The sequence below is a fragment of the Aegilops tauschii genome, chromosome 5 (genome assembly GCF_002575655.3).
Source record: "Aegilops tauschii subsp. strangulata cultivar AL8/78 chromosome 5, Aet v6.0, whole genome shotgun sequence".
In the NCBI taxonomy this organism is placed as follows: Eukaryota; Viridiplantae; Streptophyta; class Magnoliopsida; order Poales; family Poaceae; genus Aegilops; species Aegilops tauschii.
This window is the reverse complement of record NC_053039.3, coordinates 194,471,976-194,496,913: the sequence shown is the minus strand read 5'-3', so window position 1 is coordinate 194,496,913 and position 24,938 is coordinate 194,471,976. Positions and strand designations below refer to the sequence as shown.

Genomic DNA, 24,938 nt, shown 5'->3' with positions numbered 1-24,938 from the left:
ACAAAGTGGACAATCTCAAAAGTGGAGTACCCCACTGCTGCCGGCCATGATAATAATAGGGAGTTGAACCAGCAAAAGGTTGGGTGGGATTTCTACCTCCTACAACCGATGCCATGACCAATGGGGAGCCACAAAATTAGCATCATAGATCAGGCCACTACCACCAGAACATGAGCCAGTGATGCCCGAGTCATCAATAAACCACATTGAACCAAGCAATAGTGTAAGCTTCATGCACAAGTTATTCTAACTTATGAGCTTTCATGGCAGGAGCTTACTAGACTGGATCCTCAATCTCATGATGAAGCAGCGCACCCTGCCACACCTTATATGGAGCAATGCAAGACATGTTGCTGGTGTGAAGAATTGTAATGCTCAACTACCCACGCTTACAAATCCACTAGCACCATCCAGAAATGAAAGCCTAGTCATTGGTGACCATCAAGGTTTGGCCCAGCTGCACACCGGTGGTAGTGAAGGGAGAAGGCACCAAGGAGCAGATGCTAGTGGTGGAAACTAGATGCACCACCTGAGTCACCATACGGAGGTGGGGGGTCGATCCTGTCTTTTCGGAGTTCTATATGTGGACCCATTTTTAGGTATAAAAGATTAATAGAATTATAAGAGACCATGAGTTTAAAGTACTTTTTTGATTTAAACATATTTGTTGTTCTTGTGCATAAAGAACTCATGAATATTCCCCTTAAGAAAGAACTCATGATTTTTCATTTTTTGTACCAAATCATTCTTTAGTTGTCAACATTTCTAATAGCATTACCCTCACTAATTAACATTTGTGTACACATGAGGTGATGAAAACAATAGCTAATAATCTGCAATTGACAATGCTCCTATGGATTAATCAGGACACGTTTTCCTTTCCTTTACTTTACAATATCACACTTCCCTTTCCTTTACAATCACATACGTATGTACAACACCACTTATCATAGTAAAAGGGGGTGGGTATACATATAGGTACACAATAGAAACACTTCTGCAACATTGTTAGCTATTTGACTTTATGTTCAAGGCATCCCTAAGACCGACACTAAGGTTATACTGATGGCCTTTCTTCCCAAAGCCTGTGGTCGATTTTTGCATCATGGCCACAAACTCATTGTAATCTATGCGTCCATCCTGCAGGAAAATTGCCCACCAAATATGTTTGTCAGATTCGAAATGCATGATTGGATGATATTTTGTTGTTATAGAAATAATCATGGTTAATAAAACTGCAAGTGTATTGTTGATTGTTTAAATTTGGTGATCTTACATTGTCCTGATCTACTTCGCCTATCATGTCCTCAAGTCGAACATCCTCAATCCCAAACTCGTCGCAAGCCTGTTGGAGCTCGTCAGCCGTGATGTATCCACTGCCATCCTTGTCAAAGTATTGGAAGGCAGCATATAGATGGTCTTCCCTCTCAACTTTGTTCAAGTGTAGAGTGGCAGCTATGAACTCTCCATAGTCTATGGTACCACTGTTGTCAATATCGGCCTTAAGAATGAAGTGAAAAAATGAAAAATTACATCACTTTTGGGTTAAAAGTAGTAGCGAAGTTAATCAATATACCAACGTTCCATCATCTTTACAATTACCATAACATGTAATACTTTGATTGATCAATACCTACTACCAAATGCAAGAACTTGACTCGTAATTATTTTGTGTGAGATGAATTAATTGTATTTTTACATGATGCATCATATTGGTTATTATGTTTGTTTGATCCCTCTCAATAATTTAAATGGAAGACTATGAGTCCTAAAGGATTATGAACTTCCTAATTAGCCAAGGCATGCACAACAGAGACCAAAAAACACAGGGCGGGCTCGGGACTTGATTTGCAGCACAAATACATTTTAATGCCGAGCTTGTGATTTAGTCTCAGCCCAAAACTAGCCCTGCCTAGCACCACGCATGAATTTTTCCATGAGAGGCCCAACAATATCGCAATAAGCAGCCAATGTTTCCTCCTCGCTTTGAAACTCCTCTCTCCCTCCCTCCCTCCCTCCCTTTCTCTCTCTATGCGTGTGTGTCTATGTGTGTGTATCTATTTTACCCCTAGCCGACAGAACACAAGCACACACAAACACCCACCGACCTCTCTGCACCTTGTCACTTTGTGCCTCCGAACGTCCAGCTACTACTTTTGTCGCTATGTTTACTGCTCTTGTTGTCGATAGATCAAGATGCAAGCATGCAAGAGAAAGTGGAGAGGAATACATCCACTAAGCTGGTCTGAGTCAACAATGGGAAGATGTAACCCTCTTGTTGGTTGTGAGAAAAATGCAGATGGTGGTGTTATTGAAACCACTGAACAACCACATGTTACTCCTCCTCTTCCAAAACCATTTAAGTAAAATTGTTGGAAGAATTTCAAAAGGATTGAAAGTGTTTATGATGAGGTGATTATTGATTGTATAATATGCCAAAAGTTCTTCATGGCAATCTGAAAAATGGTAGTTATTATCTGTTAAGAGCTTCTAAAAATGTGCATCCTTGCAGTACAAATGAAGTCAACAACCGTTTTTCTGAAATTTGAAAACAGTCATGATTTTCCCTCACTGTTTGAAAAATGGAAAGTTTGATCATGAATATACCCGAGTTCCAATATCCCAATTTTTTATTGGAGGTTTTCATCCATGTTCTCTTGTAGAAGAGTATTGTGATAGAACTATGATGACTAAAGCTTGTCCTGAATTCAAGAACATTAGTTGTTAACTATCAAAAAGGAAATTATGACAATGTTTGAAGAACACACGGAGAGGAGTTGATAGAGGTTATTCACACCTTTCCTAGTCGGTTCAGTTAGAAACGAGAATAAAAAATATGATGTCCCAAAGTTCTGTTGGGAATGTAAACTCGACACAAAAATCACAAAAAGCCTTAGATTCCTGTGAAATGTTTCTGAGTTGGAAACTACATTGAGAAAAACATGAAGATCCCCAGGGAGATGTAAAGACAATAGGGAAAGATGCCTCGGAGGTCACGAGGACTTGTAGCTGTACAGGTTTTGCATTTGCTTCTTCGATAGGTACTTTTCCCTAGTCCTCGATGACTAGCAATGTAGAAGCTCATCAATGACCATCATCTCAATCACAGGAGATTCAAAGAGATTAATGAGGCCGAGAATCCAAGAGGAGATCACATATAGCGAGGCCAACCACTAAAGGTGGCGAAGAAGATTATCAAGACACGACTATTGACTCGATGACACAACAATGCCTTTTGTGACATCTGCCCAAGGGGACTCACTTTGAGAGGATAGCTAAATTTTACCGGGGCTTGCACTTAGTTCTACAGGGTATCCACATGAACATTCAACGTAAATCAAAGATGATCAACACAAGTCAAGGATAGTCAACGAGAGTCCAAGAAAACCACTATGGTAAAAAAGTCAAAAGAATATGAGGGAATAAGAAAATCTAGTCTTAGATGGTGAAAAGAAGCAAAGATGGACATGTCTAGAGGAGGCCCAACTAGCTATTTCTTATTCATGAATGGGTGAGAATGATTGTCCCAGCATGATCCATAAACACCCTCGCCTTTGACTAGTACTCATAGAACCATGGACCTTTTATTACCCATGTATCCCTCCAACCTAAAACCTTCAAGGGTAGCCTTGGTCATTTGTCAAGAATCAAGGCTATAAATAGTCACCCCAAGGGTATGTACTCTCATTCAATCCCACTTGAATAAACTCAATAGGAGATCCACATGCCCCCCTCCTTAGGACCAAGGTTCATGGATGCCGGGTTTCGGACTCCAAGGGACCTTCTGAGACTCGGACCATCGGGAGTCATGAGACTTCGAAAGACGCATTTTCTAAATGTTCCATGCAATGAGCACTTATATTGATGTCTCTCCTCCTCACAAAGGTCGCAGGTTGTGCTCCCATGAAGCGATTATACCTATTTACAAAACATCATTGTGTCACTTTGTCGATGTACGATGACCTTAGCTATAATATTGTTTCCATTGCAACAACAATTAATATGATTGTTCTTTGGAATTCGATCTACGAAATGCTTGAGGGTTATGTATACTTTAAATGTCTCCTTTTTTATTTGCTAGGTGACATAACATATTCAAATCACATTTCTTGTGAACTCCTGGTTAATGGGATAAGCTTGCCATCATTCTTAGTTTTGTAAGACTTTCTATGATGTCACATTGGTATTTTTCGACTCAAAGTATCTGATTTCCAATAGGTACCTCAACTTTGTGTTTCATGGTGAATGCACGCTTATAGCAGGCACATGCTGTCGAGGAAATTTCAAGGCTCTAATGTTGGGTGATATGAAACAGAAGTTTGGAAAATCTTACCTTGATTATACTGAGTTCTTTTGTGTGTTGTTGTTCTTGATTTGCATTATAAACTAGGATTTATAAGAATTTGCAATAACAAATTGCATTAACCTGGAGAGGCCCAACATCGGGTTCATGAAGATAGAAATACTTTGGTCAATCTTTTTAATGAGTGCAAAGGCTTTGCTGTTAGGAATTGTTCATCCAATAGGGTTGGTATTGCACTTGTGGAAGTGAGGCAGACATATTCATTGATTACTTTCATGAGCACTAGCCAAATACACAAAGACAATTCACAGTTCTAGAGTATTTGAGCATTCTAGAGTATTAGAGTAAGTCATCTATGAGATATCTCAAGCTAGCGTTTACGGCTGGTGGTATTCGTGTTGTCCCCGCCCAGAGTGTTGGTTCCGAGTAAACTCTTATTATGAGCCAAAAAAGTGATTTGTTGTTATGTCTGGTTGATTGCTATATACTTGTATACTAAACATTATAGTAGTCAAAATAATGGAAGCACAATCTTTAAAGATCCCTTCTAAAGTTGACGAGATATTATTTTCTTAATTTAACTAGTAACTACTACATTAAATGCTATAACTTATTGTTTGTTAATTTATTTATATTTTTGTACTAACTAAATTTCATCTCCTAAATATTGTATCTTGGAACTGGTGCAAATGTGTGATCTTGTAACTAGCCACTGAGGTTGGAGGCTGATGGTCATGAAGTTTGATGTTTTAATGGTTGTGAACACAAAAACTTCAAAGATGGATGGGAACTTCGATGTGCGTAATGACAATATTTGAGCTACTTTTGTTTTATAATGTGGATGAGGTAGACATCAAGCCTGTAGTGTTGAGATTGAAGTTGTACCGGGTATGCTTGTGTTGCAACTTGGAATTTGGTTGCATATAGTTGTTTTAACTTGTTATGGTGTTCAAGATTTCAAGTTTATGTGCGTGGGATAATGTTATGATTTTGTGTTTGCACTTTTTTTCTCGAATATGCACGAGTGTGCTTATCCCTTTATAAAGGAGAAGGGGGAAAAGTCTTCCCCTCAGTTTACAACGACTGTTACACGGCTTTCGCCGACCACCTCCGCAAGATCCGCCTACAGACAGAGCAACTACTCACCCACTACCCACCTTGCTAGTCATGCGAAAACTCCGTCTAGATCCCCTCCTAGAAGCCCTGCTTGTATCCATATCCTAGCCTCGCTATCGAACCGTCGCATGACATGGGTAGTGGAGGCTACCGCGCCGTTGAACACGATATCAGTTCGGTGCTTCCAGATGACCCACATGCCTAGCAGACACAGTGCTCGCATGGTTCACCATTGTTCCGTGCGTTTCCCTTGTCTAATGCACCATGGGCCTAAGTGTCGTCGTCCATTGGCTCCAACTATGGCCGACCTGTTGCCATGCTAATCCAGTGCCACACCTCCTTGGATAGGATGCAGTTCACTAAGATGATTCATTGTCTCGTCATACTGGTCACAAAATGGGCATGCGTCCTGGTGGGGTAGTCCACGCCTCGCCAACCGGTCAGACCTCTAGCAATGGTTCTTGAAGGCCAGCAATTGTAGCGGTGCCCTCGACTTCCAAGTGAATTCAGCTGTTGGGACAACCTCCAATCCCGCAAACCTCACCACATATGCTGAGCGTGCGGAGAACTGGCCATTCTTCTCCCAAGCCTAATTGATAGCGTCTTGCACATCATTATTGAGCTGCACCGTCTCTACTCTCATCCAGAGTGTTACGAACTGTTGCAGTGCGATCTCATCCATGTCCGACACAATGTCTCACCGCCAGGCTGCATTCTCCATAGCTGCAGCCACTATTCTCGTTGTCCTAACCCTCTTTGGGACCCTGTTGCAGATCAGCGGCGCATGCTCGCCAATGCAGAATCCGTGTAACCATTGATCCTCCCAGAATAGTGTTTCCTTCCCGTCTCCTACAACCGCCGTCACCGCTGCCTAGAATAAGGCCACGAATCTTTCGGCACAGTGATAGGGAGTCCCGACCAGGGTATCGCCTTGTCTGTTCTCTAGAGCCTAGGCCATCTCACTTGCAGAGCCATATTAATCCATCGAAGGTTCAGGATTCCTAGGCCGCCAGCCCTTTTAGGCCTACAGACCATGTCCCATGCGACCGCACAAGTTCCACCATTAGCCTCCTTTTTGCCGCACCATAGGAATCCATGACATATCTTGGCCATCGCTGAAAGCGTCTTTGGAGGTAAGTCGAGTGCCAGCATCGTGTGTACTTGAATCGCGCATAGCACCGAGGTAACCAGAATTAGACACCCACTCTTTGGTAGTAATGCTGCCCGCCAGCTGGGCAGGCAGTTCGCCAGCTGGTCAACCAGACCCTAAAACTGCGCCTTCGTTTGCTTTCGAATTGTTAGAGGTAGACCCAAGTACTTGCATGGAAACGCCCCACTCGCGCAGCCCATCAAGGTACATATTGTGTGCACCTCCTCCTGAGAGCACCTGATAGCCATTGCAGCACTTCCTGTCATGTTGACGTGTAATCCCGATGCATGTCCGAATAGGTCGAAGATGGCTCTGCACACCCTGGACTCAAGCTCCACCGGCTTGAAGAAAACGATCACATCATCTGCGAACATCGAGACTTGCTGGTGCGTGCCGGAGTGGGCAAGGGGTGCTAACAAGCCTTTGGCCGCCACCAATCTGAACATGTACTATACAACGGCTCCATGGAGAGAATAAAGACCATTGGGGATAACTGCACCCCTTGCCGTAGCCCTTGACAGTTAAAGATTGGCATCCCCGGTATCCTGTTTACCATGATCCTTCTCGAGGAAGTTGCTAGCAGTCTGCACAACCAGGAGATCCATCTCCTCCCAAAGCCCATCTACGTCAGCGCCTCCAGGATAAATGGCCATTGGACAGCGTCAAAAGCCTTTAAAATGTCAAGTTTCAGCATGATCGTCGGTTGTTTCAAGACATGTAAATGCCTCGCTGTGGATTGTACCACCATGAAATTGTCGTGCAGAGAGCGTCCCCGAACAAATGCACTTTGGTGGTGCCCAACGAGTTTCGGTAGGTCGTCAGTGAGTCTTGTTGCGAGAACTTCTTCAAATATCTTCACCGCTCCGTGCACTAGGCTCACTGGGCGGTAGTCTTAGATATCCACAGCCCCTTCTTTCTTTGGCAATAGGATAACAATCACTTTGTTGATGCTCGGCAGTCCCCTCATATCCCCATAGAAGAAGTCATCCAGTGCTCGCATGAAATCTAACTTGATTATGTGCCAACAAGTCACAACGAAGCGATCTGTGAACCCATCCGGCCCCGGCGCTTTGTCCATTGGCATGGACTTGATTGTCTTCTCTACCTGTTCCACCGACAAAGGCTCCTCCAGATGTGCCAAGTCCATGGAAGGAAGGCCTAGCGTATCCAAGTCGATGGTGTGATTTCTTGCCGGCGCCGAGCCAAACAAGGCCGCATAGTACTCATCCACCACCTCCGTGATGCGGTCCTGCCCAGTGACTACCTTGCCATTGTGTTGCATGGCCGTGATCATGTTCTTTTGATGGCGATGCCATGCATGTCGATGGAAGAATTTCGTGTTCGCATACCCTCCTTCAAGCGGAGGAGGTGAGACCTCCGCCTGGCGATAGTCTGCTCTAGAGAGCTGAAGCCCAACAGCTTCCTTTTCAACACATTTCGTAGACCATGCTCTTTATCAGATAGGGGCCTCAAGTTCGCATCCATATCAAGCCTGTGTATGACTTCCATCGCAAGAGCCACTTGCAATCGCACATTCCTGATCCACTTGTCACTCCACCTCTGCGGTGCCCTTTGCGATCGCTTGTAGCTTGGTGTCTAGTGCCATGTACGCATTTCCTATGGATGGTACGGATTGCCATGCCTCAGCCACCACCTCATAGAAGCCCTCGACCTTCGGCCAAAAAGGACTCAAACCTGAATCGGTGCCCCATCATGAAGTCCGCGTCTAAGTCCAGCAAGAGCGGGCAATGATCCGATATTAATGATCCAAGGGCAATCAGTAGGCTAACTGGAAACTTGTCCTCCCGTGAGTTAGTGACAAAACCATGGTCTAACTTCTCCATTGTAGGTTCTCGCCTCTCATTTGTCCACGTATACCTCCGCCCATTTAGGTATATCTCTTTGAGCTCAAGTCGGTTTAACAATTCCCGCAGACGAGCCATCCTCCTCCCGTTAATCAGTGTATTGCTCTTGTCCTCCGGGTTGACAATCAAGTTAAAGTCACCCACTAGAGCCCAAGGCCCCGCATGCAAGTCACAGACGTCCTTGATCTCATGGAGGAACTGCACATTTTCCGCATCTCCTTGGGGACCGTATACTCCCGTTAACCACCACATGCAGTCACTCACTCCTGCTAGAGTCACAAGCGACGTGAGCGTGTTCTCAGTTGTGTGTGGGTTTGAAAGTGCCACCACTACAAGATCCCATGCAATGAGCACACCTCCGCGTGTCCCTAGAGCCGGCAGGTAGAAAAGTTTCTCAAATTTATTTTCGAGACAATGCCAGACAATTTAGATTGTTACAATTTCCATTTTCGTCTCTTGGAAGCAAACTATGCTTTGATTAGCTGCCACCATGACTTAGTATATTGCATTCTGCCTCGCTAGAGACTTTAAGCTGTGGATGTTCCACACGAGAAGCTTCGGAGGTTGTGAAGCCATATGGAAGACCCACACAAGACCACCGAGCCGCATAGTCTACTGCCCATCAACCAAGTCCACCAGCCCATCCTGTAGTGGAAGTATCTCCTGCGACCATCCGAACAAAGCTAGGATGGTCGTGATGTGGCTGTTAGTGAGCGGCTTCTCAAACAACTTTGCATACGCTTGGAGGGCTTCCTCTCCTATGATCTCAGCTTCACTTGCCAAGCATAGCTTCCGAATGAGAACGACCTGCTACTTAGTTGCCTTAGAGCCATTGGCCTTCCCCTTGGCAATGCGAACACTATGTCGCGGCGTCGTAACCAGCGGTCTTGTTTGTCTGGGCCTCCTCGCCAGCGTTGGCTGTGCACGAGTAGTCGGCTGAGCGAGAATCGGTGTCAGCGCGTGATGTATCTCAACGCACAACTGCTCAACCTCGGAGCGTAGTGACATCGACTGGGCTGCATGTGCCTCCGGCGACACAAACTCCTATTGCGCTGAGAGGCTAACAGTGAGCCACTTGTTTTATGTCTCCATGGGCACGTCTCCTCATGCTCGTGCAAATGGGCCATCTCCATCACAGGGCCATCCAGCAAATCCCTTATCTCATAGCTACCCACGTCCCTATCCAGGTCATGGCCCACCATCGAGGGAGTTGGCCTGGCCTCAGCAACGGCCACATGATCTTGCGGCAACAGATCCCACGAGCCAATCCTCAAACACGGCGATCTCGCTGGGCCCGCATCGTTGTGTTGCTCCTAGCTCCCGACAGCTGCCAGCCTGTCCTCACCACCTGACCGATGGCATGGCTAGTGAACAGAAGCAGGGGAGCAGTTGCCCAAGCGGTATCGAAGCTCCCTGGCGCACGAGATTTGTCGAGAAGAACAGGACAAGAGCGGGGTGGATAGGATTCCTGCTTCACGCACCCCACTTTGTGCAGAAAGTACCTGGTCGTTCATCGCTAAGTGCAGCACGCAACCTTCCTACGCAGGCCCCCATACACTTTTGGCAGGGATACGACTTTCTCCACCTGCAATAGCTGCCATGCAGCTGCCATCATCCACCTGTTCGACAGGCAGGGGTTGACGGGGACCCCCGACAGTTTGAACCACCCGATGCCCCACCGGCGGTGCCGGAGCAGTTGCCAGTAGCGATCCTAGCAACGGATGTACAGGAGCACCGCACCTAGTCTTGGAGCGCCCACATCTTGAACTGTGGCTCAGCCCGTCGTCCCGGGCATCATCTTCCGGCGGCGGCGGTGGCCCTGAAAGCACAAGTGCTCCCTGGGTGATTTTGGTAATTAATGTCAACAGATCACTTGTTGGAATAATACCTTTATCTAGTATATTTCAGATGAGTTCAATAATGGCGTGGCATGGACAAGAGGATGTGGAACCCCTTCAAATTGCTAAGGACAAAGATTGGCTCAAGGCTCAAGACTCTTCATTTTTGTTTTAGTGATCCAAAATCACATTGAGACCATAGGAAAGCCAATACTATTAAAAGGGGATGGGTGTTGCTTAATATCTACTTGCTTAAAGTTCTTAGTGATATTGCTCCAAAACCTTCAGCCACTTTCCCATTTCCACATTAGTCCAAAACCTAAAGTCAAACTCGGCCCCATCGATTTGATCTATCCAGCGCCACCGAGCTCTTTTGACATAGCCCAATGCAAAAAACCTTAGACAACTCGATCTCACCGATAGGGATCTCGGTCTCACCGAGATGGCCTTGCAAACTTGCTGTTGCCTGTTGTATGTATTTCGGTCTCACCGAAACATGCAATCGGTCCCACCGGGTTTGTCAGACCAACTCTCTGTTAGCTCATTGCTGAAATCGGTCTCACTGAGTTCATGCAATCGGTCTCACCGAGATGAGGTTTTTCCCTAGCCGTAGCACATCGGTCCCACCAAATTGATCGTGTTGGTCCCATGGAGATCCATAACGTTCACATTTTGAACTGAATCGGTGTCACCGAGTTTCCTATTGGACCTGACCGAGTTGGGTCAAATGTGTGTAACAGTTGGATTTTGTGTGGAGGCTATATATACCCCTCCACCCCCTTCTCTATTCAAGAGAGTGCCATCAGAACGTGCCTACACTTCCACTACTCATTTTCCGAGAGAGAACCACCTACTCATGTGTTGAAACCAAGACATTCCAATCCAACCACAAGAATCTTGATCTCTAGCCTTCCCCAAGTTGCTTTCCACTCAAATCATCTTTCCACCATAGCCAAATCTGTGAGAGAGAGAGTTCAGTGTTGGGGAGACTATCATTTAAAGCACAAGAGTAAGGAGTTCATCATCATCACACCATCTATTACCTTTTGGAGAGTGGTGTCTCCTAGATTGGTTAGGTGTCACTTGGGAGCCTCCGACAAGATTGTGGAGTTGAACCAAGGAGTTTGTAAGGGCAAGGAGATCGCCTACTTCATGATGATCTACCCGAGTGAGGCATGTCCTTCGTGGGCGATGGCCATGGTGGGATAGACAAGGTTGCTTCTTCGTGGACCCTTCGTGGGTGGAGCCCTTCGTGGACTTGCGCAACCATTACCCTTCGTGGGTTGAAGTCTCCATCAACGTGGATGTACGATAGCACCACTTATCGGAACCACACCAAAAATCTCCGTGTCTTCATTGTGTTTGCACATTCCAATCCCATCCCTTTACTTTCTTGAAATTAGCATGTTTTACTCTTTCCGCTACTTATACTATTGCCATGCTTGCTTGAAATGTATTGTGAATGCTTAAACTTGTGCTAAAACTCCATCTTAACTTAAAGAAGTTAAGAACTGCTACTTTTGCTTGTTGAGGTCTAATCACCCCCCTCTAGGCACCTCTTCTCAATCCTTTCAATTGGTACCAAACCTTTGCTCTCCATTGCTTTGGTTTAATCACCATTCAAGGAAGATGGATGTGTCTACAATTGGGAGTATTAGATGTAGAGTGCCTATTCTTGATGGCGAGTTCTATAGTGCTTGGAAAAATGAGATGCTTGAGATTTTCAATGGATATAATTTGAACAAGTATATTACTAGCCCTTGTGTGCCTCCTAATTATCCCTTGCATCCTACCCCCGATGAGTATCTTGACATGACTCGCAATCTTAGAGCTATTGATCTTATCATTAGAGGATTGCCTAGAAATTTGCTTGTATGCTTGCCTACATTTGAATGTGCTTATACTATATGGAGATATCTTGAGGAACGATTTCCAAACTATTCTTTGAAAAATCTAGATGAGATTCTTCAAAAGTCCATTGCTTTTCATAAAATGAGTCCTAGTGATCCTAAATTTGGTGACTATTTATTTCAGCTTCGTGACCTCAGCGTGCCAAAGGAGATGTTGGAGTCATTAGCGGCATCATCTCACAGGTCATTAGAATTCATAAAGATGCACATTGTCATGGTCATAAATCTAATGAATCACTCTCTCTAGGTGATGATCAATCACAAGACGATGTTGAACATGGATATTATGACGAGGATGATGATAGTGACTTTGATCTTGATGAGTCGATGAGACACTTTGGTCTTATGACTAACCTTCATGGTTACATGGCTGGAGGAAAGAAATGGGTTCTTGATAGTGGATGTACCGATCACATGAATGGAGACAAGGATATGTTTCGTGAGCTTGCTGAGAATGACGCCCCCGAAAGTATGTCACTTTTGGTGATAACTCAAAGGTAAGGTGGTTGGCCTTGGTAAGGTGGCCATCTCACATGACAGCTCCATCCAAAATGTTATGCTCGTTGAATCTCTTGGCTACAATTTACTTTCCGTGTCTAGGCTAGCCGATTTTGGTTTCAATGTTCTATTCACTGAAGTAGATTGCTAAGTGTTTCTAAGAGATAATCATAATACGGTCTTTACTGGTATGCGTAGAGGTGATCTATATATTGTTGATTTCACTAAAAAGGCTCAACCTAAAACTTTCTTAATTGCTAAGTCTTCTAAAGGTTGGTTGTGGCATAGAAGTTTAGGTCACGTGGGCATGTGAAATCTTGATAAGCTTATTAAAGGTGATCATATCCTTGGTGTTAAAGATGTCATATTTGACAAGGATAGACTTTGTAGTGCTTGTCAAGCAGGAAAACAAGTTGGAGGAAGTCATCCCGTGAAGAACATCATGACTACGAGAAGACCACTCGAGCTACTTCATATGGATCTTTTTGGTCCCAACGTCTACAAGAGTCTCGGTGGTAACTCGTTCAGATTGGTCATTGTTGATGATTTTTTAAGATTTACGTGGGTGTTCTTTCTTGATGATAAATCGTAGGTCCAAAAGATCTTCAAGAACTTTGCTAGGAAGACCCAAAATCAATTTGAAGTGAAGAACAAGAAGGTTCGGAGCGACAACGGAACGGAGTTCAAGAACGCCAATGTGGATACCTTTCTTGACGAAGAAGGGATTTCACATGAGTTCTCGGCTACGTACACACCTCAACAAAATGGATTTGTTGAGAAGAAGAACCGGACACTTATTAAGATGTCAAGAACGGTGCTTGAAGAATACAAGACGCCAAAACACTTTTGGGCGGAAGCGGTTGAGACAGCTTGTCATGCAACAAATCAACTATATCCTCACAAGCTTCTCGGCAGGACGGCATATGAGCTTCTCACCGGTACAAACCCCAAGTTGGATACTTCCGAGTATTTGGCTCAAAGTGCTACATTCTTGATAAGCATCGTCGTTCGAAATTTGCCCCTAAATCTCATGAAGGTTTCCTACTCGGTTATGGCTCAAACTCTCACACTTACCGTGTCTACAACAATTTCACCCGAAAGGTTGAAGAGATGGTAGATGTGAAGTTTGATGAATCTAACGGCTCGCAAGTAGAGCAATTGCCAATTGATGTAGGAGATAAAGATCCCTCGGAAGCAATTCAAGACTTGTCTATTGGCAAGATTCGCCCAATGTAGGTGAAGGAGAGTACCTCGTCCGTTCAAGTGGAAGCCTCAACTTCACGACAAGGTGAACCACAAGTTCACTTGGAGGCATCCACAAGTGGAACACGTCAAGACGAAGGTAATGAGGAAGTACAACAAGATGAACCTCATCGACCTCCTTCTCCACCTCCACAAGAGAACAACAACGCCAACAACAATGAAGAAGAACAAGAAGAAGACAATGAAGAGGATGTTCCACCCCGACCCAAACAAAATCTCTTACAAGTTAGAGCAAGAGTCTCGAGAGACCATCCCGTCGAACAAATCTTTGATGATATTCAAACCGGGAGAATTACTCGCTCTAAAACTCGTTTGGCTAACTTTTGTGAACATTACTCATTCATTTCTAGTATTGAACCTATGACGGTTGAAGAAGCTCTTGATGATCCGGATTGGGTGAACGCCAAGCATGAAGAGCTACATAACTTCGAAAGGAATCAAGTGTGGACATTGGTAGAAAAGCCGGACAACAACCAAAATGTCATTGGAACCAAGTGGGTGTTTCGGAATAAGCAAGATGAGGATGGACAAGTTGTACGCAACAAGGCCCATCTCGTCGCCCAAGGCTACACTCAAGTCGAAAGTCTCGATATGGTGAGACATATGCCCCTATTGCTAGACTTGAGTCCATACGCATCTTACTTGCTTATGTCAATCACCATGATATCACGTCATACCAAATGGACATTAAAAGTGCTTTTCCAAATGGTGAAATTGAGGAGGAAGTCTATGTTAGACAACCTCCCGGCTTTGTTAATCCCAAGAAACCTAATCATGTTTACAAACTTCACAAAGCTCTTTATGGTCTTAAACAAGCTCCTAGAGCATGGTATAAATGCTTGACTAAGTTTCTTATTGAAAAAGGCTTTGAAATTGGGAAAATTGGTTCTACACTTTTTACTAAAAGGGTTAATCATGAACTATTTGCGTGCCAAATTTATGTGGATGACATCATATTTGGTTCGACTAACCCACATTTTAGTGAAAAGTTTGGAAGGCTAATGTCAGAGAAGTTTGAGATGTATATGATGAGTGAACTCAAATTCTTTCTTGGTTTGCAAGTCAAGCAAACTAAGGAGGGTACCTTTGTTTCCCGAACAAAGTATACAAGGACTTATTCAAGAAGTTCAACATGCAAGAAAGAAAGGTATCAAAACACCCATGCCTATAGTGGACATCTTGACTTGACTAAGGATGGCAAACCGGTTGACCAAAAGGTTTACCGCTCTATGATTGGTTCATTGTTATATCTATGTGCCTCCCATCCCGATAATATGCTAAGTGTGTGCATGTGTGCACGATATCAAGCGGCCCCTAAAGAATGTCATCTTAAGGCTGTGAAAATGATAGTGAGATATTTAATTCATACACCAAACTTTGGCATTTGGTATCCTAAGAGGTCTTATTTTGATCTTGTTGGATACTCCGACTCGGACTATGCCGGTGACAAGGTTGATAGAAAGTCCACTTCGGGTACTTGTCAATTTCTTGGTAGATCTCTTGTATCTTGGTCCTCCAAGAAACAAAACTCGGTATCCTTATCCACCGCCGAAGTGGAATATATTGCCGCCGGATCATGTTGTGTTCAATTACTTTGGATGACCCAAACCCTTAAGGATTACGGGATATATGTGAAACATGTTCCATTGCTTTGTGATAATGAAAGTTCTATTAATTAAGATTGCTCACAATCCCGTGCAACATTCTTGAACTAAGCATCTTGAAGTTCGTCATCATTTCATTCGAGATCATGTTGCTAAAGGAGACATCAATCTTAAGCATGTTCGAACCGATAAGCAATAGGCGGATATATTCACCAAACCGCTTGATGAGAAAGTATTTTCCCGTTTGAGAGGTGAATTGAATATGGTTGATGCCTCAAACTAGGAGTAGAAACTCCATTTGGATACATGCAAGGCACGAGGCTTTTTGACTAATCCTTGATATTTCTCTTATGATGATGATCATATGTCTTGGATCTATACTTGTACCCTTGCATGTTATCTAACCCTTGTAGGTACTTGGATGAGCCCAAATCTGTGAGATTGCAAGTCACTCACATCTTGAGCAATCTCTACATCACCAAGTTTCTACTATATGGTTATTGAATTCAAGGAAGCATGAATCCACTCGACATATCCTTTGACAATTTCTATATATCAAATTTCATTTGGTATCAAGTTTCATGATTGTCATTTTGGATACACAAATGCTTGTCCTTGCAAGACTAACCCATGTAGGAATATGGACTCAAACTATAAGTGGTATCATCCTTGAGCATCCAACACAAGTTTGACTACATCACAAATATCAACACCACCCAAGGTATGTTATTCCATCTTAGAGAAACTTTACTCCAAGTCATGAGTCAAAGCAACTCTACAAGATGAGAATACATCAAAGTGCTTAAACGAAAAATGGTAACTCCATTTTGAGCTTAAACGATGAGTATGACCAACGATCAAGTGTTATCACTTGACTCATCAGTCAATATACTCTAACATAGGTGACTTTGTCGCCGACCCCTTCTAGATGAAGTTCCCTAGTGTTTCTTTGTTTTGTGTTTTGCGTATGTCTTTTGCCATCTTGTTTCCCCTTTTCAAAAAAAATAAAAACTTCATCTAGATCTCTTTCCTTTTGTATATTTTCTCTGTATTTTATGCATCTAATTCATTGCAAATCTTTCAGTAAATTCCTTGCAAATCTTTGTGAGATTTCAATTGTCAAGTGAGCTGAGCTAACAAAACTTTTCCTCTGCATTGAACTCGGCCTCACCGATTCAAGCCTATCAGCTAGACCGAACTACAGGGATTACTTGTAGATAGTTCATCAAAACAACCGACAGGGAATAACCCGGTCTGACCAATATGCATCATCAATGACACTGCCAACTCGGTGTCACCGATGAAAACGGATCGGCGTTACCGATTTCACTACTGAGAAAACTTTTTTCCATTGCAAATTTCATTTCTTCTCCAGCTCCACTCGATGATTCTTATCCTCTACCCACATCTTAAACTACGTGCTGCTTTGTAGTGTGTCTCAAGGACCATACCTACTGGACTCATGCTCCAGAAGATCTCTTCTTGGAAATTGATTTCAAAGAGGGAGAGAGAGCACATCAAAGCTTATCACATGGGAGATGCTTATTAACACTAGTGGAGAGAAGTCACATGTCTTTAAGAGGGGAAAGACATGTTAATATACAGTTGACTGTACCATTTTCTTGCTCTGATTTTCTCTTACCCTACCTTCTCCCATTATCCAATATCATATTCAGGGGGAGAAAGAGTTCATATCTAGGGGAAGAAAATCTTTGGAATTCATTGCATATCTTTAATCTTTGGGGACATATCTATATCCAAATAGGGTACTAAGTGCTCACCCATTACATGGCATCCCAGTCTTGGTACTCTTGTGGTTTCCTAAAATTGCTTTAATTAGAGTGTTCTTGTGTTATCCAACCCTGTTTCCTCAAGTTCACCTCTTCTAAAGCCAGCTCAATACCACAAGGTAAGTATATGCATCACACTCATGTGCATGATGATCTCTTCCTGCTGCACATATAGTTTGCAAGAAGAATTCATGAACATGAAGGTACACTTCCTTTATTTAAAGCATTTGCTCTGATGTATATAGCCAAGATACATGTACTCATTGCCTGCTATGACATGCTTATGCATTCACATGCTCTTACATTCTAACTTTACATGATTGCATATATGTAGGAGGAGCCTATGCTGTTACATGTCTTTCCAAAGCTTTACTTGTTACTCTTCATATCGTTACCTAAAGCTTTGATGTATGTTGTCATCAATTACCAAAAAGGGGGACATTGAAAGCACAAGTGCTCCGTAGGTGATTTTGGTAATTAATGTCAACATATCTCTTGTTGGACTAATACCTTTATCTAGTATATTTCACATGAGTTCAACAATGGCGTGGCATGGACAAGAGGATGTGGAACTCCTTCAAAATGCTAAGGACAAAGATTGGCTCATGGCTCAGGACTCTTCATTTTCATTTTAGTGATCCAAGATCACATTGAGTCCATAGGAAAGCCAATACTATTAAAGGGGGATGAGGTGTTTCTTAATGATCTACTTGCTTAAAGTGCTTAGTGATATTGCTCCAAAACCCTTAGCCACTTTCTCATTTCCACATTTGTCCAAAACCTAAAGTCAAACTCGGCCCCACCGATTTGACTACCCGGCGCCACCGAGTTCTTTTGACATAGCCACTGCTAGAAACCCTAGACAATTCGGTCTCACCGATATGGATCTCGGTCTCACCGAGATGGCCTTGCAAACTCTCTATTGCATGTTGTAAGTATTTCGGTCTCACCGAAACATGCAATCGGTCTCACCGAGTTTGCCTGACCAACTCTCTGTTAGCTCATTGTTGAAATTGGTCTCACCGAGTTCATGCAATTTGTCTCACCGAGATAAGGTTTTGCCCTAGCGCTAGCACATCGGTCCCAGTGAATTGATCATTTCGGTCCCACCGAGATTCCTAACGTTCACATTTTGAACTGAATCGGTCTCACCGAGTTCTTCTATTCGGTCTAACCGAGTTGGGTCAAATGTGTGTAACGGTTGGATTTTCTTTGGAGGCTATATATACCCCTCCATCCCCTTCTCTATTCAAGAGAGAGCCATCAGAACGTGCCTACACTTTCACTACTCATTTTCTGAGATAGAACCACCTACTCATGTGTTGATACCAAGACATTCCAATCCAACCATAAGAATCTTGATCTCTAACCTTCCCCAAGTTGCTTTCCACTCAAATCATCTTTCCACCATAGCCAAATCTGGGAGAGAGAGTTGAGTGTTGTGGAGACTATCATTTGAAGCACAAGAGAAGGAGTTCATCATCATCACACCATCTATTACCTTTTGGAGAGTGGTGTCTCCTAGATTGGGTAGGTGTCACTTGGGAGCCTCCGACAAGATTGTGGAGTTGAACCAAGGAGTTTGTAAGGGCAAGGAGCCTACTTCGTGAAGATCTACTCGAGTGAGGCAAGTCCTTCATGGGCGATGGCCATGGTGGATAGACAAGGTTGCTTCTTCATGGACCCTTCATGGGCGGAGCCCTCCGTGGACTCGCGCAACCATTACCCATCATGGGTTGAAGCCTCCTTCAACGTGGATGTACGATAGCACCACCTATCGGAACCACGCCAAAAATCTCCATGTATTCATTGCGTTTGCACACTCCAATCTCATCCCTTTACTTTCTTACAATTAGCATGCTTTACTCTTTCCGCTGCTTATACTCTTACCATGCTTGCTTGAAATGTATTGTGAATGCTTAAACTTGTGCTAAAACTCCACCTTAACTTGACGAACTTAAAAACTGCTACTTTTGCTTGTTGAGGGTCTAATCACCCCCTCTAGACACCTTTTCTCGGTCCTTTTTGGCCCCAAGTCTGCGGACCTGCGCGCAAACGCCGAGGCCTCCTGGAAGATCTCCAAGGGGTACCACAGGATGTTGGCGGCCCCATCATCGTGCCTGATGGACCGGCGCCCCTGCTGCTCAACCACCAGAATGCGGCGAGGAGGAATTGCGCTAGGTCGTCAGTGCGTAGCCAGACGCGAAACATTAACATGTCGTCTCGCCGTACAATCCGCCACCTTGACCACAACTCCCAACCCCTAGAGAACTGCTTCCGCCGCACGACGGGTTCAAGCATTCGCCAGAATGCCACGCAGAGCCAGTGGCACTATGACCGGAATTCTGATGCTACTGGCTTGCGCCTGGCGCAGCCAGGGGCATAGCGAGAGCGTGAACTACGCCGCCATAACACGGCCTCCGTCCACCAACCGGTTGCGCATGGGCACGTCCAGGCACAGGACCAAGAAGTCCGCCAGGAAGTATGCACGGATGGACATATCCTGCGGCCTGATCTGGAATTCCGCGTGGATCGCTACTGCCGCCACTGCCGGCCGCGGGCCAACCACCGTGACTAGCACTGCCCAGGCATGTTCTGCTTCCAGCTCACGCAGGTCCGCGGCCGCCTCCAGGAAGCAACAGTCCGCCGGGTCTTGACGATCCCTTGCATCCGAAGATACCGGCTCGAACGGCACCGAGATTCGAGGCTTCTCAACGCTGCCGGTCGAAGACCCACATGCCACCTGACACCACAATGACCCGAATCGAATTGTGCTGGTTGGGGGTGGACCCGGAGGTGGGGGAGGCAGAGCATCCGAGCCCGGCCCGATGGGGGTGAGCCGCACGACTCCAGGGGGAGGCGGCGGCGACAATGTCGTGCTGGCTGGCGAGTGGGCCAGGCGCCCGTGGGTGGCCGCCGCAACCGTCCCAGGGCGAAGCGCCGGCGTGGGCGCACGGGTTGGGTAACCGGGGATGCGCTGCGCGGCCGCGTACAACCCCGTGAGATGTGGTTGATGCTGCCGCAGCGGACATATCTGGTTGGGCTTTTGCATTCCGTGGAGATGTGGCCGTCGTCGCTGCACAGTTGTAGCAACAGCCATAAAGCTTAGCGGGAAGGAGCGAGTCCGGCCGGGGCCGAGCTGTGGGCAGGTTGCTCTGCCTTTGGCGGTGAAGCGGCCAGCGGAGGGGGTGGGGCGCAGCCGGGCGGCTTTGTTGTGGCGGCTCGTCTTGACTTGACACGGAGCGACCGCCGGTGCCGGGGCAGGGGTGCGGGAAGGACCAGCCGCCACGGCGTTGCCCTGCACAATCGGGCCGACGGCCGTGCCGAGGACCGCAGACATGATGATAGAGCGCAGCTGTGGCCGCGCCGGGGGAGCGGGGGAAGGCGGGCCGGACAATGACGAGCCCGATGAGCCTGAGAGAGAGAGAACCGGGAGGCCATGCGCGCGGTGAGTGGGCACCGTCTCTGGAGCGGAGGGCGGCGCGGGGGGTGGCCGCCGGAGCCGGAGCGGCTATCGGCGCGTCGCGCGGCTAGGGAGAGGAAGAGGGAATCACACAAAAAGTAAGTATGTACTTGTGATGATGTTGATAGACCAACAAATTATCCCCTGTGTTTGCACTTAGAATAGTTGTGTGATGCATATGCTTGTTGAACCGTGAATACATGCATGTTGAATATTTTTTTGGAATGAAGGCTCAAGGGGGAGCCCGGCTTTGAATTAACGAAGCCATCAACCGGCCAGGATTACACAAGGCCACCTAGCGATAGCGACCGAAAGATACAATGGAGCTTAATGGACAGCTAACAATGCAACACACACTAGAGCAGAAAGAAAATACATGAAGAGCCCTGCTAGTAGTGTCGAAGCCTACTGCACATAGTCAGCAGAGAGAGGAGTAGCAGAGAAGCCTCGATGGTCAGCCAAAGGCCAGAGAAAGGTGTGAACTGTCTGAACCCAAGGGCAAGGGAAGAACATCGCTCCCAACGCCGAAGAGGAACCCTTTCCTCTCGCCTAGGCTCGAAGGCGCCGCACCGTCGGATCGTTGGCGCTCACCTGAGAACTAGAGCAGACGCCAGCCGGATCCCCATCGCAGACAAGTTGCACAGCCCTCGCCACGCCGCAGGCACACACCACAGCTGCACTGCCACCTCTCCGGAATAACCAAGAGCAGAAGGATAGCCGTCGGGAGGTCGCCGAAGAAGAAAGCTGCAGAGGCCAAGAGGCGGAGCAGGGGAGCACCAGGTCCCGTTCCATGGCCGCAAGAAGGACTCTTGCAGGAACGAGCACCCTCCACAGAAAAAAGCAAACTTGGCCTCGCAGCCGACGGACGCCCACCAACCACCTCATCCCTCTCCCAAAGAACCAGACACCCAAGACGGCGCCTCCAACAAGGACGCGACGCACTAGGCGCTGCCGCCGGCCAACCCGAGACGGGCTTTGGGTTTTCACCCGGGGTCTGGAACGGGGGTGAAGAGGAGAGCCCTCGACGGCGCTTCCAGCAAAGAACACAACGCGCACACGCGCTGTCGCCGTCGTGACCGAAGGGCCAGCCAAGGGTTTCCCCCGGGCTCGAACCTGAGCACCCGCACCCCACCAGCACCGGATCTGGCGACCAGAGTCGCAGAAGGGTATGACCGGCGGGGAGGAGAGAGCAAGGGAGGAGGGCGCCTGACCTTCAGATCTGGGGCAGAGGGACTCTGCGCCGCGACCGCCCGCCGTATCCTCGCTGCCCGGGCAGCTGAGGATGCCGACCACCTCTTCCTGCGCGCGCCGCCAGTCGCGGAGGCAGCGCCGCCTTGCCGTCCGGGGCTGCTGCCCTGGCTTCCAGGTCCTTCGCGGGGGCACGAAGCAAACGCAGCACCTCACCGCCACCTTCATCGACGACCCAGCAGGCTTGCCTGTCGATCCCCTCGGGTGGCGGCGAGGAGGGGCTGGGAACGCATGTTGAATATATGTTGTTGTTCTTTTATTTGAACCTTGCTTGCCGACCTCCTTTTTAGATTGCCGAATGTTCTACTACAATGATGATTCCGTCGTAACCAACCGGCTTTTGGTCGGGCATTGGGCTTTATTGACGGGCTTGTGTTTTAGTAAACGCTTGGTCTTTCGCACGCCCAGCCCGGGGATTGGCTTGATATTTTTTAGCAAAAAAAGGGTTCTAGAACGATATATGTCAAGATGTGAGGGGAGGAAGCTTACAGCCTGCATGAGCTGAGATATGTCCGACTCCTTCATGTTGGCGCCCACCCTCTCCAGTCCAGCCTTGAGCTCCTCGTAGTTGATCTGCCCGCTATTGTCGGTGTCCATCATCTTGAACATCTCCTTGAGCCCTGCAATCTCCTCCTCTGATAAGTTCTCGGCAATCACCTGCAGGCGCGCAGCCACAAATCTCCTCAATTCCCAGACTCACATGGATACGGTGGCCTTATACTAGCATAGATGACGGCAATGACACCGGTGCTCACTCTCAATGCCATCTTCTTGAGCTTGTTCATCGCCGAGAACTGCTTCAGGCGGGAGAGAACCGCCGAGTCGAGCGGCTTGTCGGGTGCCTCTCCGCTCATCTGCAGCCACGGGTGGCCTGCATGCAGCATAGAACATTTGCAAGATGTCAGTAGGTCTAGGTCTAAGTGCAACGCGACGGCGGCGAGCGGACTGACAGAGGACTTGGTGCGCGGTGAGCCGCTTCTTGGGGTCCCTGACGAGCACCTTCCGGAGGAGGTCCTTGGCGCCCTCCGACACGCTGGGCCACGGGTCCGACTCGAAGTCCAGCGTGCCGTTCAGCACCTGCTCGAATATCCCCTGCTCTGTCTCTGCAATCCATGGCAAAAAGCATGTTGTGCCGCGGTTTCAGAGCTGCATATGTGACCGGCATGACATGAGTCTACCTGCCCAGAATGGAGGCACGCCGCATAGCAGGATGTACACGATGACGCCGGCGCTCCACACATCAGCGTCCTGGCTGTAGCTCTTCTTGAGCACCTCCGGCGCCACGTAGTACGGGCTCCCCACAACGTCGCTGAACATCTCGCCTGCACCAAAATTCCTGCCTCAGCTCACTGCTCAGGCTTGAGGTCAATTGTATTCATGGAGGTTTACCTGGTCGGAAGAACATGGAGAGGCCGAAGTCGATGGTCTTGAGCGCCGCGTCCTCCTCATTACCCACGAAGAGGAAGTTCTCAGGCTTGAGGTCGCGGTGCATTACGCCCAGCGAGTGGCACGACTCGACGACGGCCACGATGACACGGGCGAGCTCGGCAGCCTGCCGCTCGGTGTAGTGCCCCCTGCGCACGATCCGGTCGAACAGCTCCCCGCCGGCGCACAGCTCCATCACAACGTGCACCGCTACCGCGTCCTCATAGGCTCCCCGGATGGAGATAATGTTCGGGTGGCCGGCGAGGTGGTGCATGATCTGGATCTCCCGCCGCACGTCCTCCACGTCCTCGTCGGTGATGAGCTTCCGCTTGGCGATGGACTTGCACGCGTACTCCAGACCAGTTGCCTTGTCCACGCACAGGTACGTCGTGCCGAACTGCCCCTGCCCCAGCTTCCGGCCGAGGCTGTATTTGTCCTTGAGGTTGTCGGTCTTACGCCGGAGGACCGACTGCACCTGCAGCCCGGCACTCGAGATGCGCTTGATGTGCCCCGACGGCTTCTTGGGCCGCGACTGCTGTCTCGGCTGCGGCTGAGCCGGCTGCGATGACGGCTGCTGCTCCGACGGAGGAGGAGGAGGAGGGGTATTGGCCTCTTTCTCCGCTGGCTGAATGTGCTGTTGGGGGGGCGGTCTCGCCGGTTCGGAGATGACGATGGGAGCTGGAGGGGCCGTAGGGGTTGGCTCAGGCGTAGGCGGCTTGACCTCGGGGGGAGGAGCAGAGGCGGTGGGCTGTACAACGGGGACGGAGCGGGAGGTGGTGGTAGGCTCGGAGGGGCTACTCGAGGGAGCGGCGGAGCGGTTGCGCCAAATGGAGCCGGAGATGGTGCTGAAGAAGCCGTTCTTGGCGAAGCTGCGGCGCGCGTCGACGCAGACGTTGCCCATCGGGCGCGTGCTGCGGCGGCAGCGGCGGCGAACGATGACGACGGCGATCAGAGCACAGGGTCTGTCCTCCGCTGTATGAGTGGCATGGCCACGGCAGCGGCGGCGGAACGGGGCGCGTTCCGCCGGGAAACAACGACCAATGTCGGAAGCGGAGAGGCGTGGGTTATTGGTGGTCTCGGTTCGTGGGAGAAGATAGCCGGGGAACAAACAGGAGCTAAAATTGGAAAGTGAGAGGAGAAAGAAACAGAGTGGTAGCAGGAAAACACTAATTTTGGAGGGAAATGAGGGAGGATGCGGTTAACAACTCAACTGTGAGGCCTTGTACAATGGGCGATGCTAAGAGAGGTGCTTAGAAAAAAAAACCGAATTTTTCTGAAGCACCGGTGCCTATTTCTACAGGAGAGACGCTTAGAAATAGGCACCGGTGCTTAAGAAAAGCCTGATTTATTTTTCTAAGCACTTTCCCTAAGCACCTCTCATTGTACAAGGCCTGATAACGCGCGTGAGATTGGTGTGAGCGTGGGACGAGTTTGCTCATATTTGCGTCTCGCTGTCATAATTGTA

The 24,938-nt window shown here is 47.4% G+C and overlaps 1 protein-coding gene across 4 annotated transcripts; it reads right to left on the bottom strand.

The window, feature by feature from the left end:
- Window positions 1–829: 829 nt before the first annotated feature.
- On the bottom strand, window positions 830–24,633 carry LOC109762258 (calcium-dependent protein kinase 27). 4 transcript variants are annotated; one of them, XM_020321084.3, is made up of 7 exons: window positions 23,438–24,632; window positions 23,227–23,370; window positions 22,999–23,151; window positions 22,804–22,919; window positions 22,538–22,705; window positions 1,277–1,501; window positions 830–1,140 (listed from the first exon to the last, which is right to left on the bottom strand). In XM_020321084.3, exons 1-7 carry the CDS (start codon window positions 24,372–24,374, stop codon window positions 1,009–1,011), a joined length of 1,875 nt encoding a protein of 624 aa, XP_020176673.1. In that variant the 5' UTR covers window positions 24,375–24,632; the 3' UTR covers window positions 830–1,008. The 4 variants fall into 4 exon arrangements, with proteins under 4 accessions (XP_020176673.1, XP_040245043.1, XP_040245045.1 ...); XM_040389109.2 differs by lacking the exon at window positions 1,277–1,501 and having other exon boundaries at window positions 23,438–24,633; XM_040389111.2 differs by lacking the exons at window positions 830–1,140; window positions 1,277–1,501 and adding an exon at window positions 2,002–10,253 and having other exon boundaries at window positions 23,438–24,633.
- Window positions 24,634–24,938: the final 305 nt, after the last annotated feature.

What these genes read in the sequence shown, in the direction of transcription:
- LOC109762258 (XM_020321084.3), bottom strand. Translation starts at nt 24,374, where the DNA reads ATGGGCAACGTCTGCGTCGACGCGCGCCGCAGCTTCGCCAAGAACGGC. An exon ending in CGTGCCTCCATTCTGGGCAG is followed by an intron (nt 23,152 to 23,226) that starts GTAGACTCATGT and finishes CATGGATTGCAG; the next exon opens with AGACAGAGCAGGGGATATTC. An exon ending in TATCTCAGCTCATGCAGGCT is followed by an intron (nt 1,502 to 22,537) that starts GTAAGCTTCCTC and finishes TTCATTCTTAAG; the next exon opens with GCCGATATTGACAACAGTGG.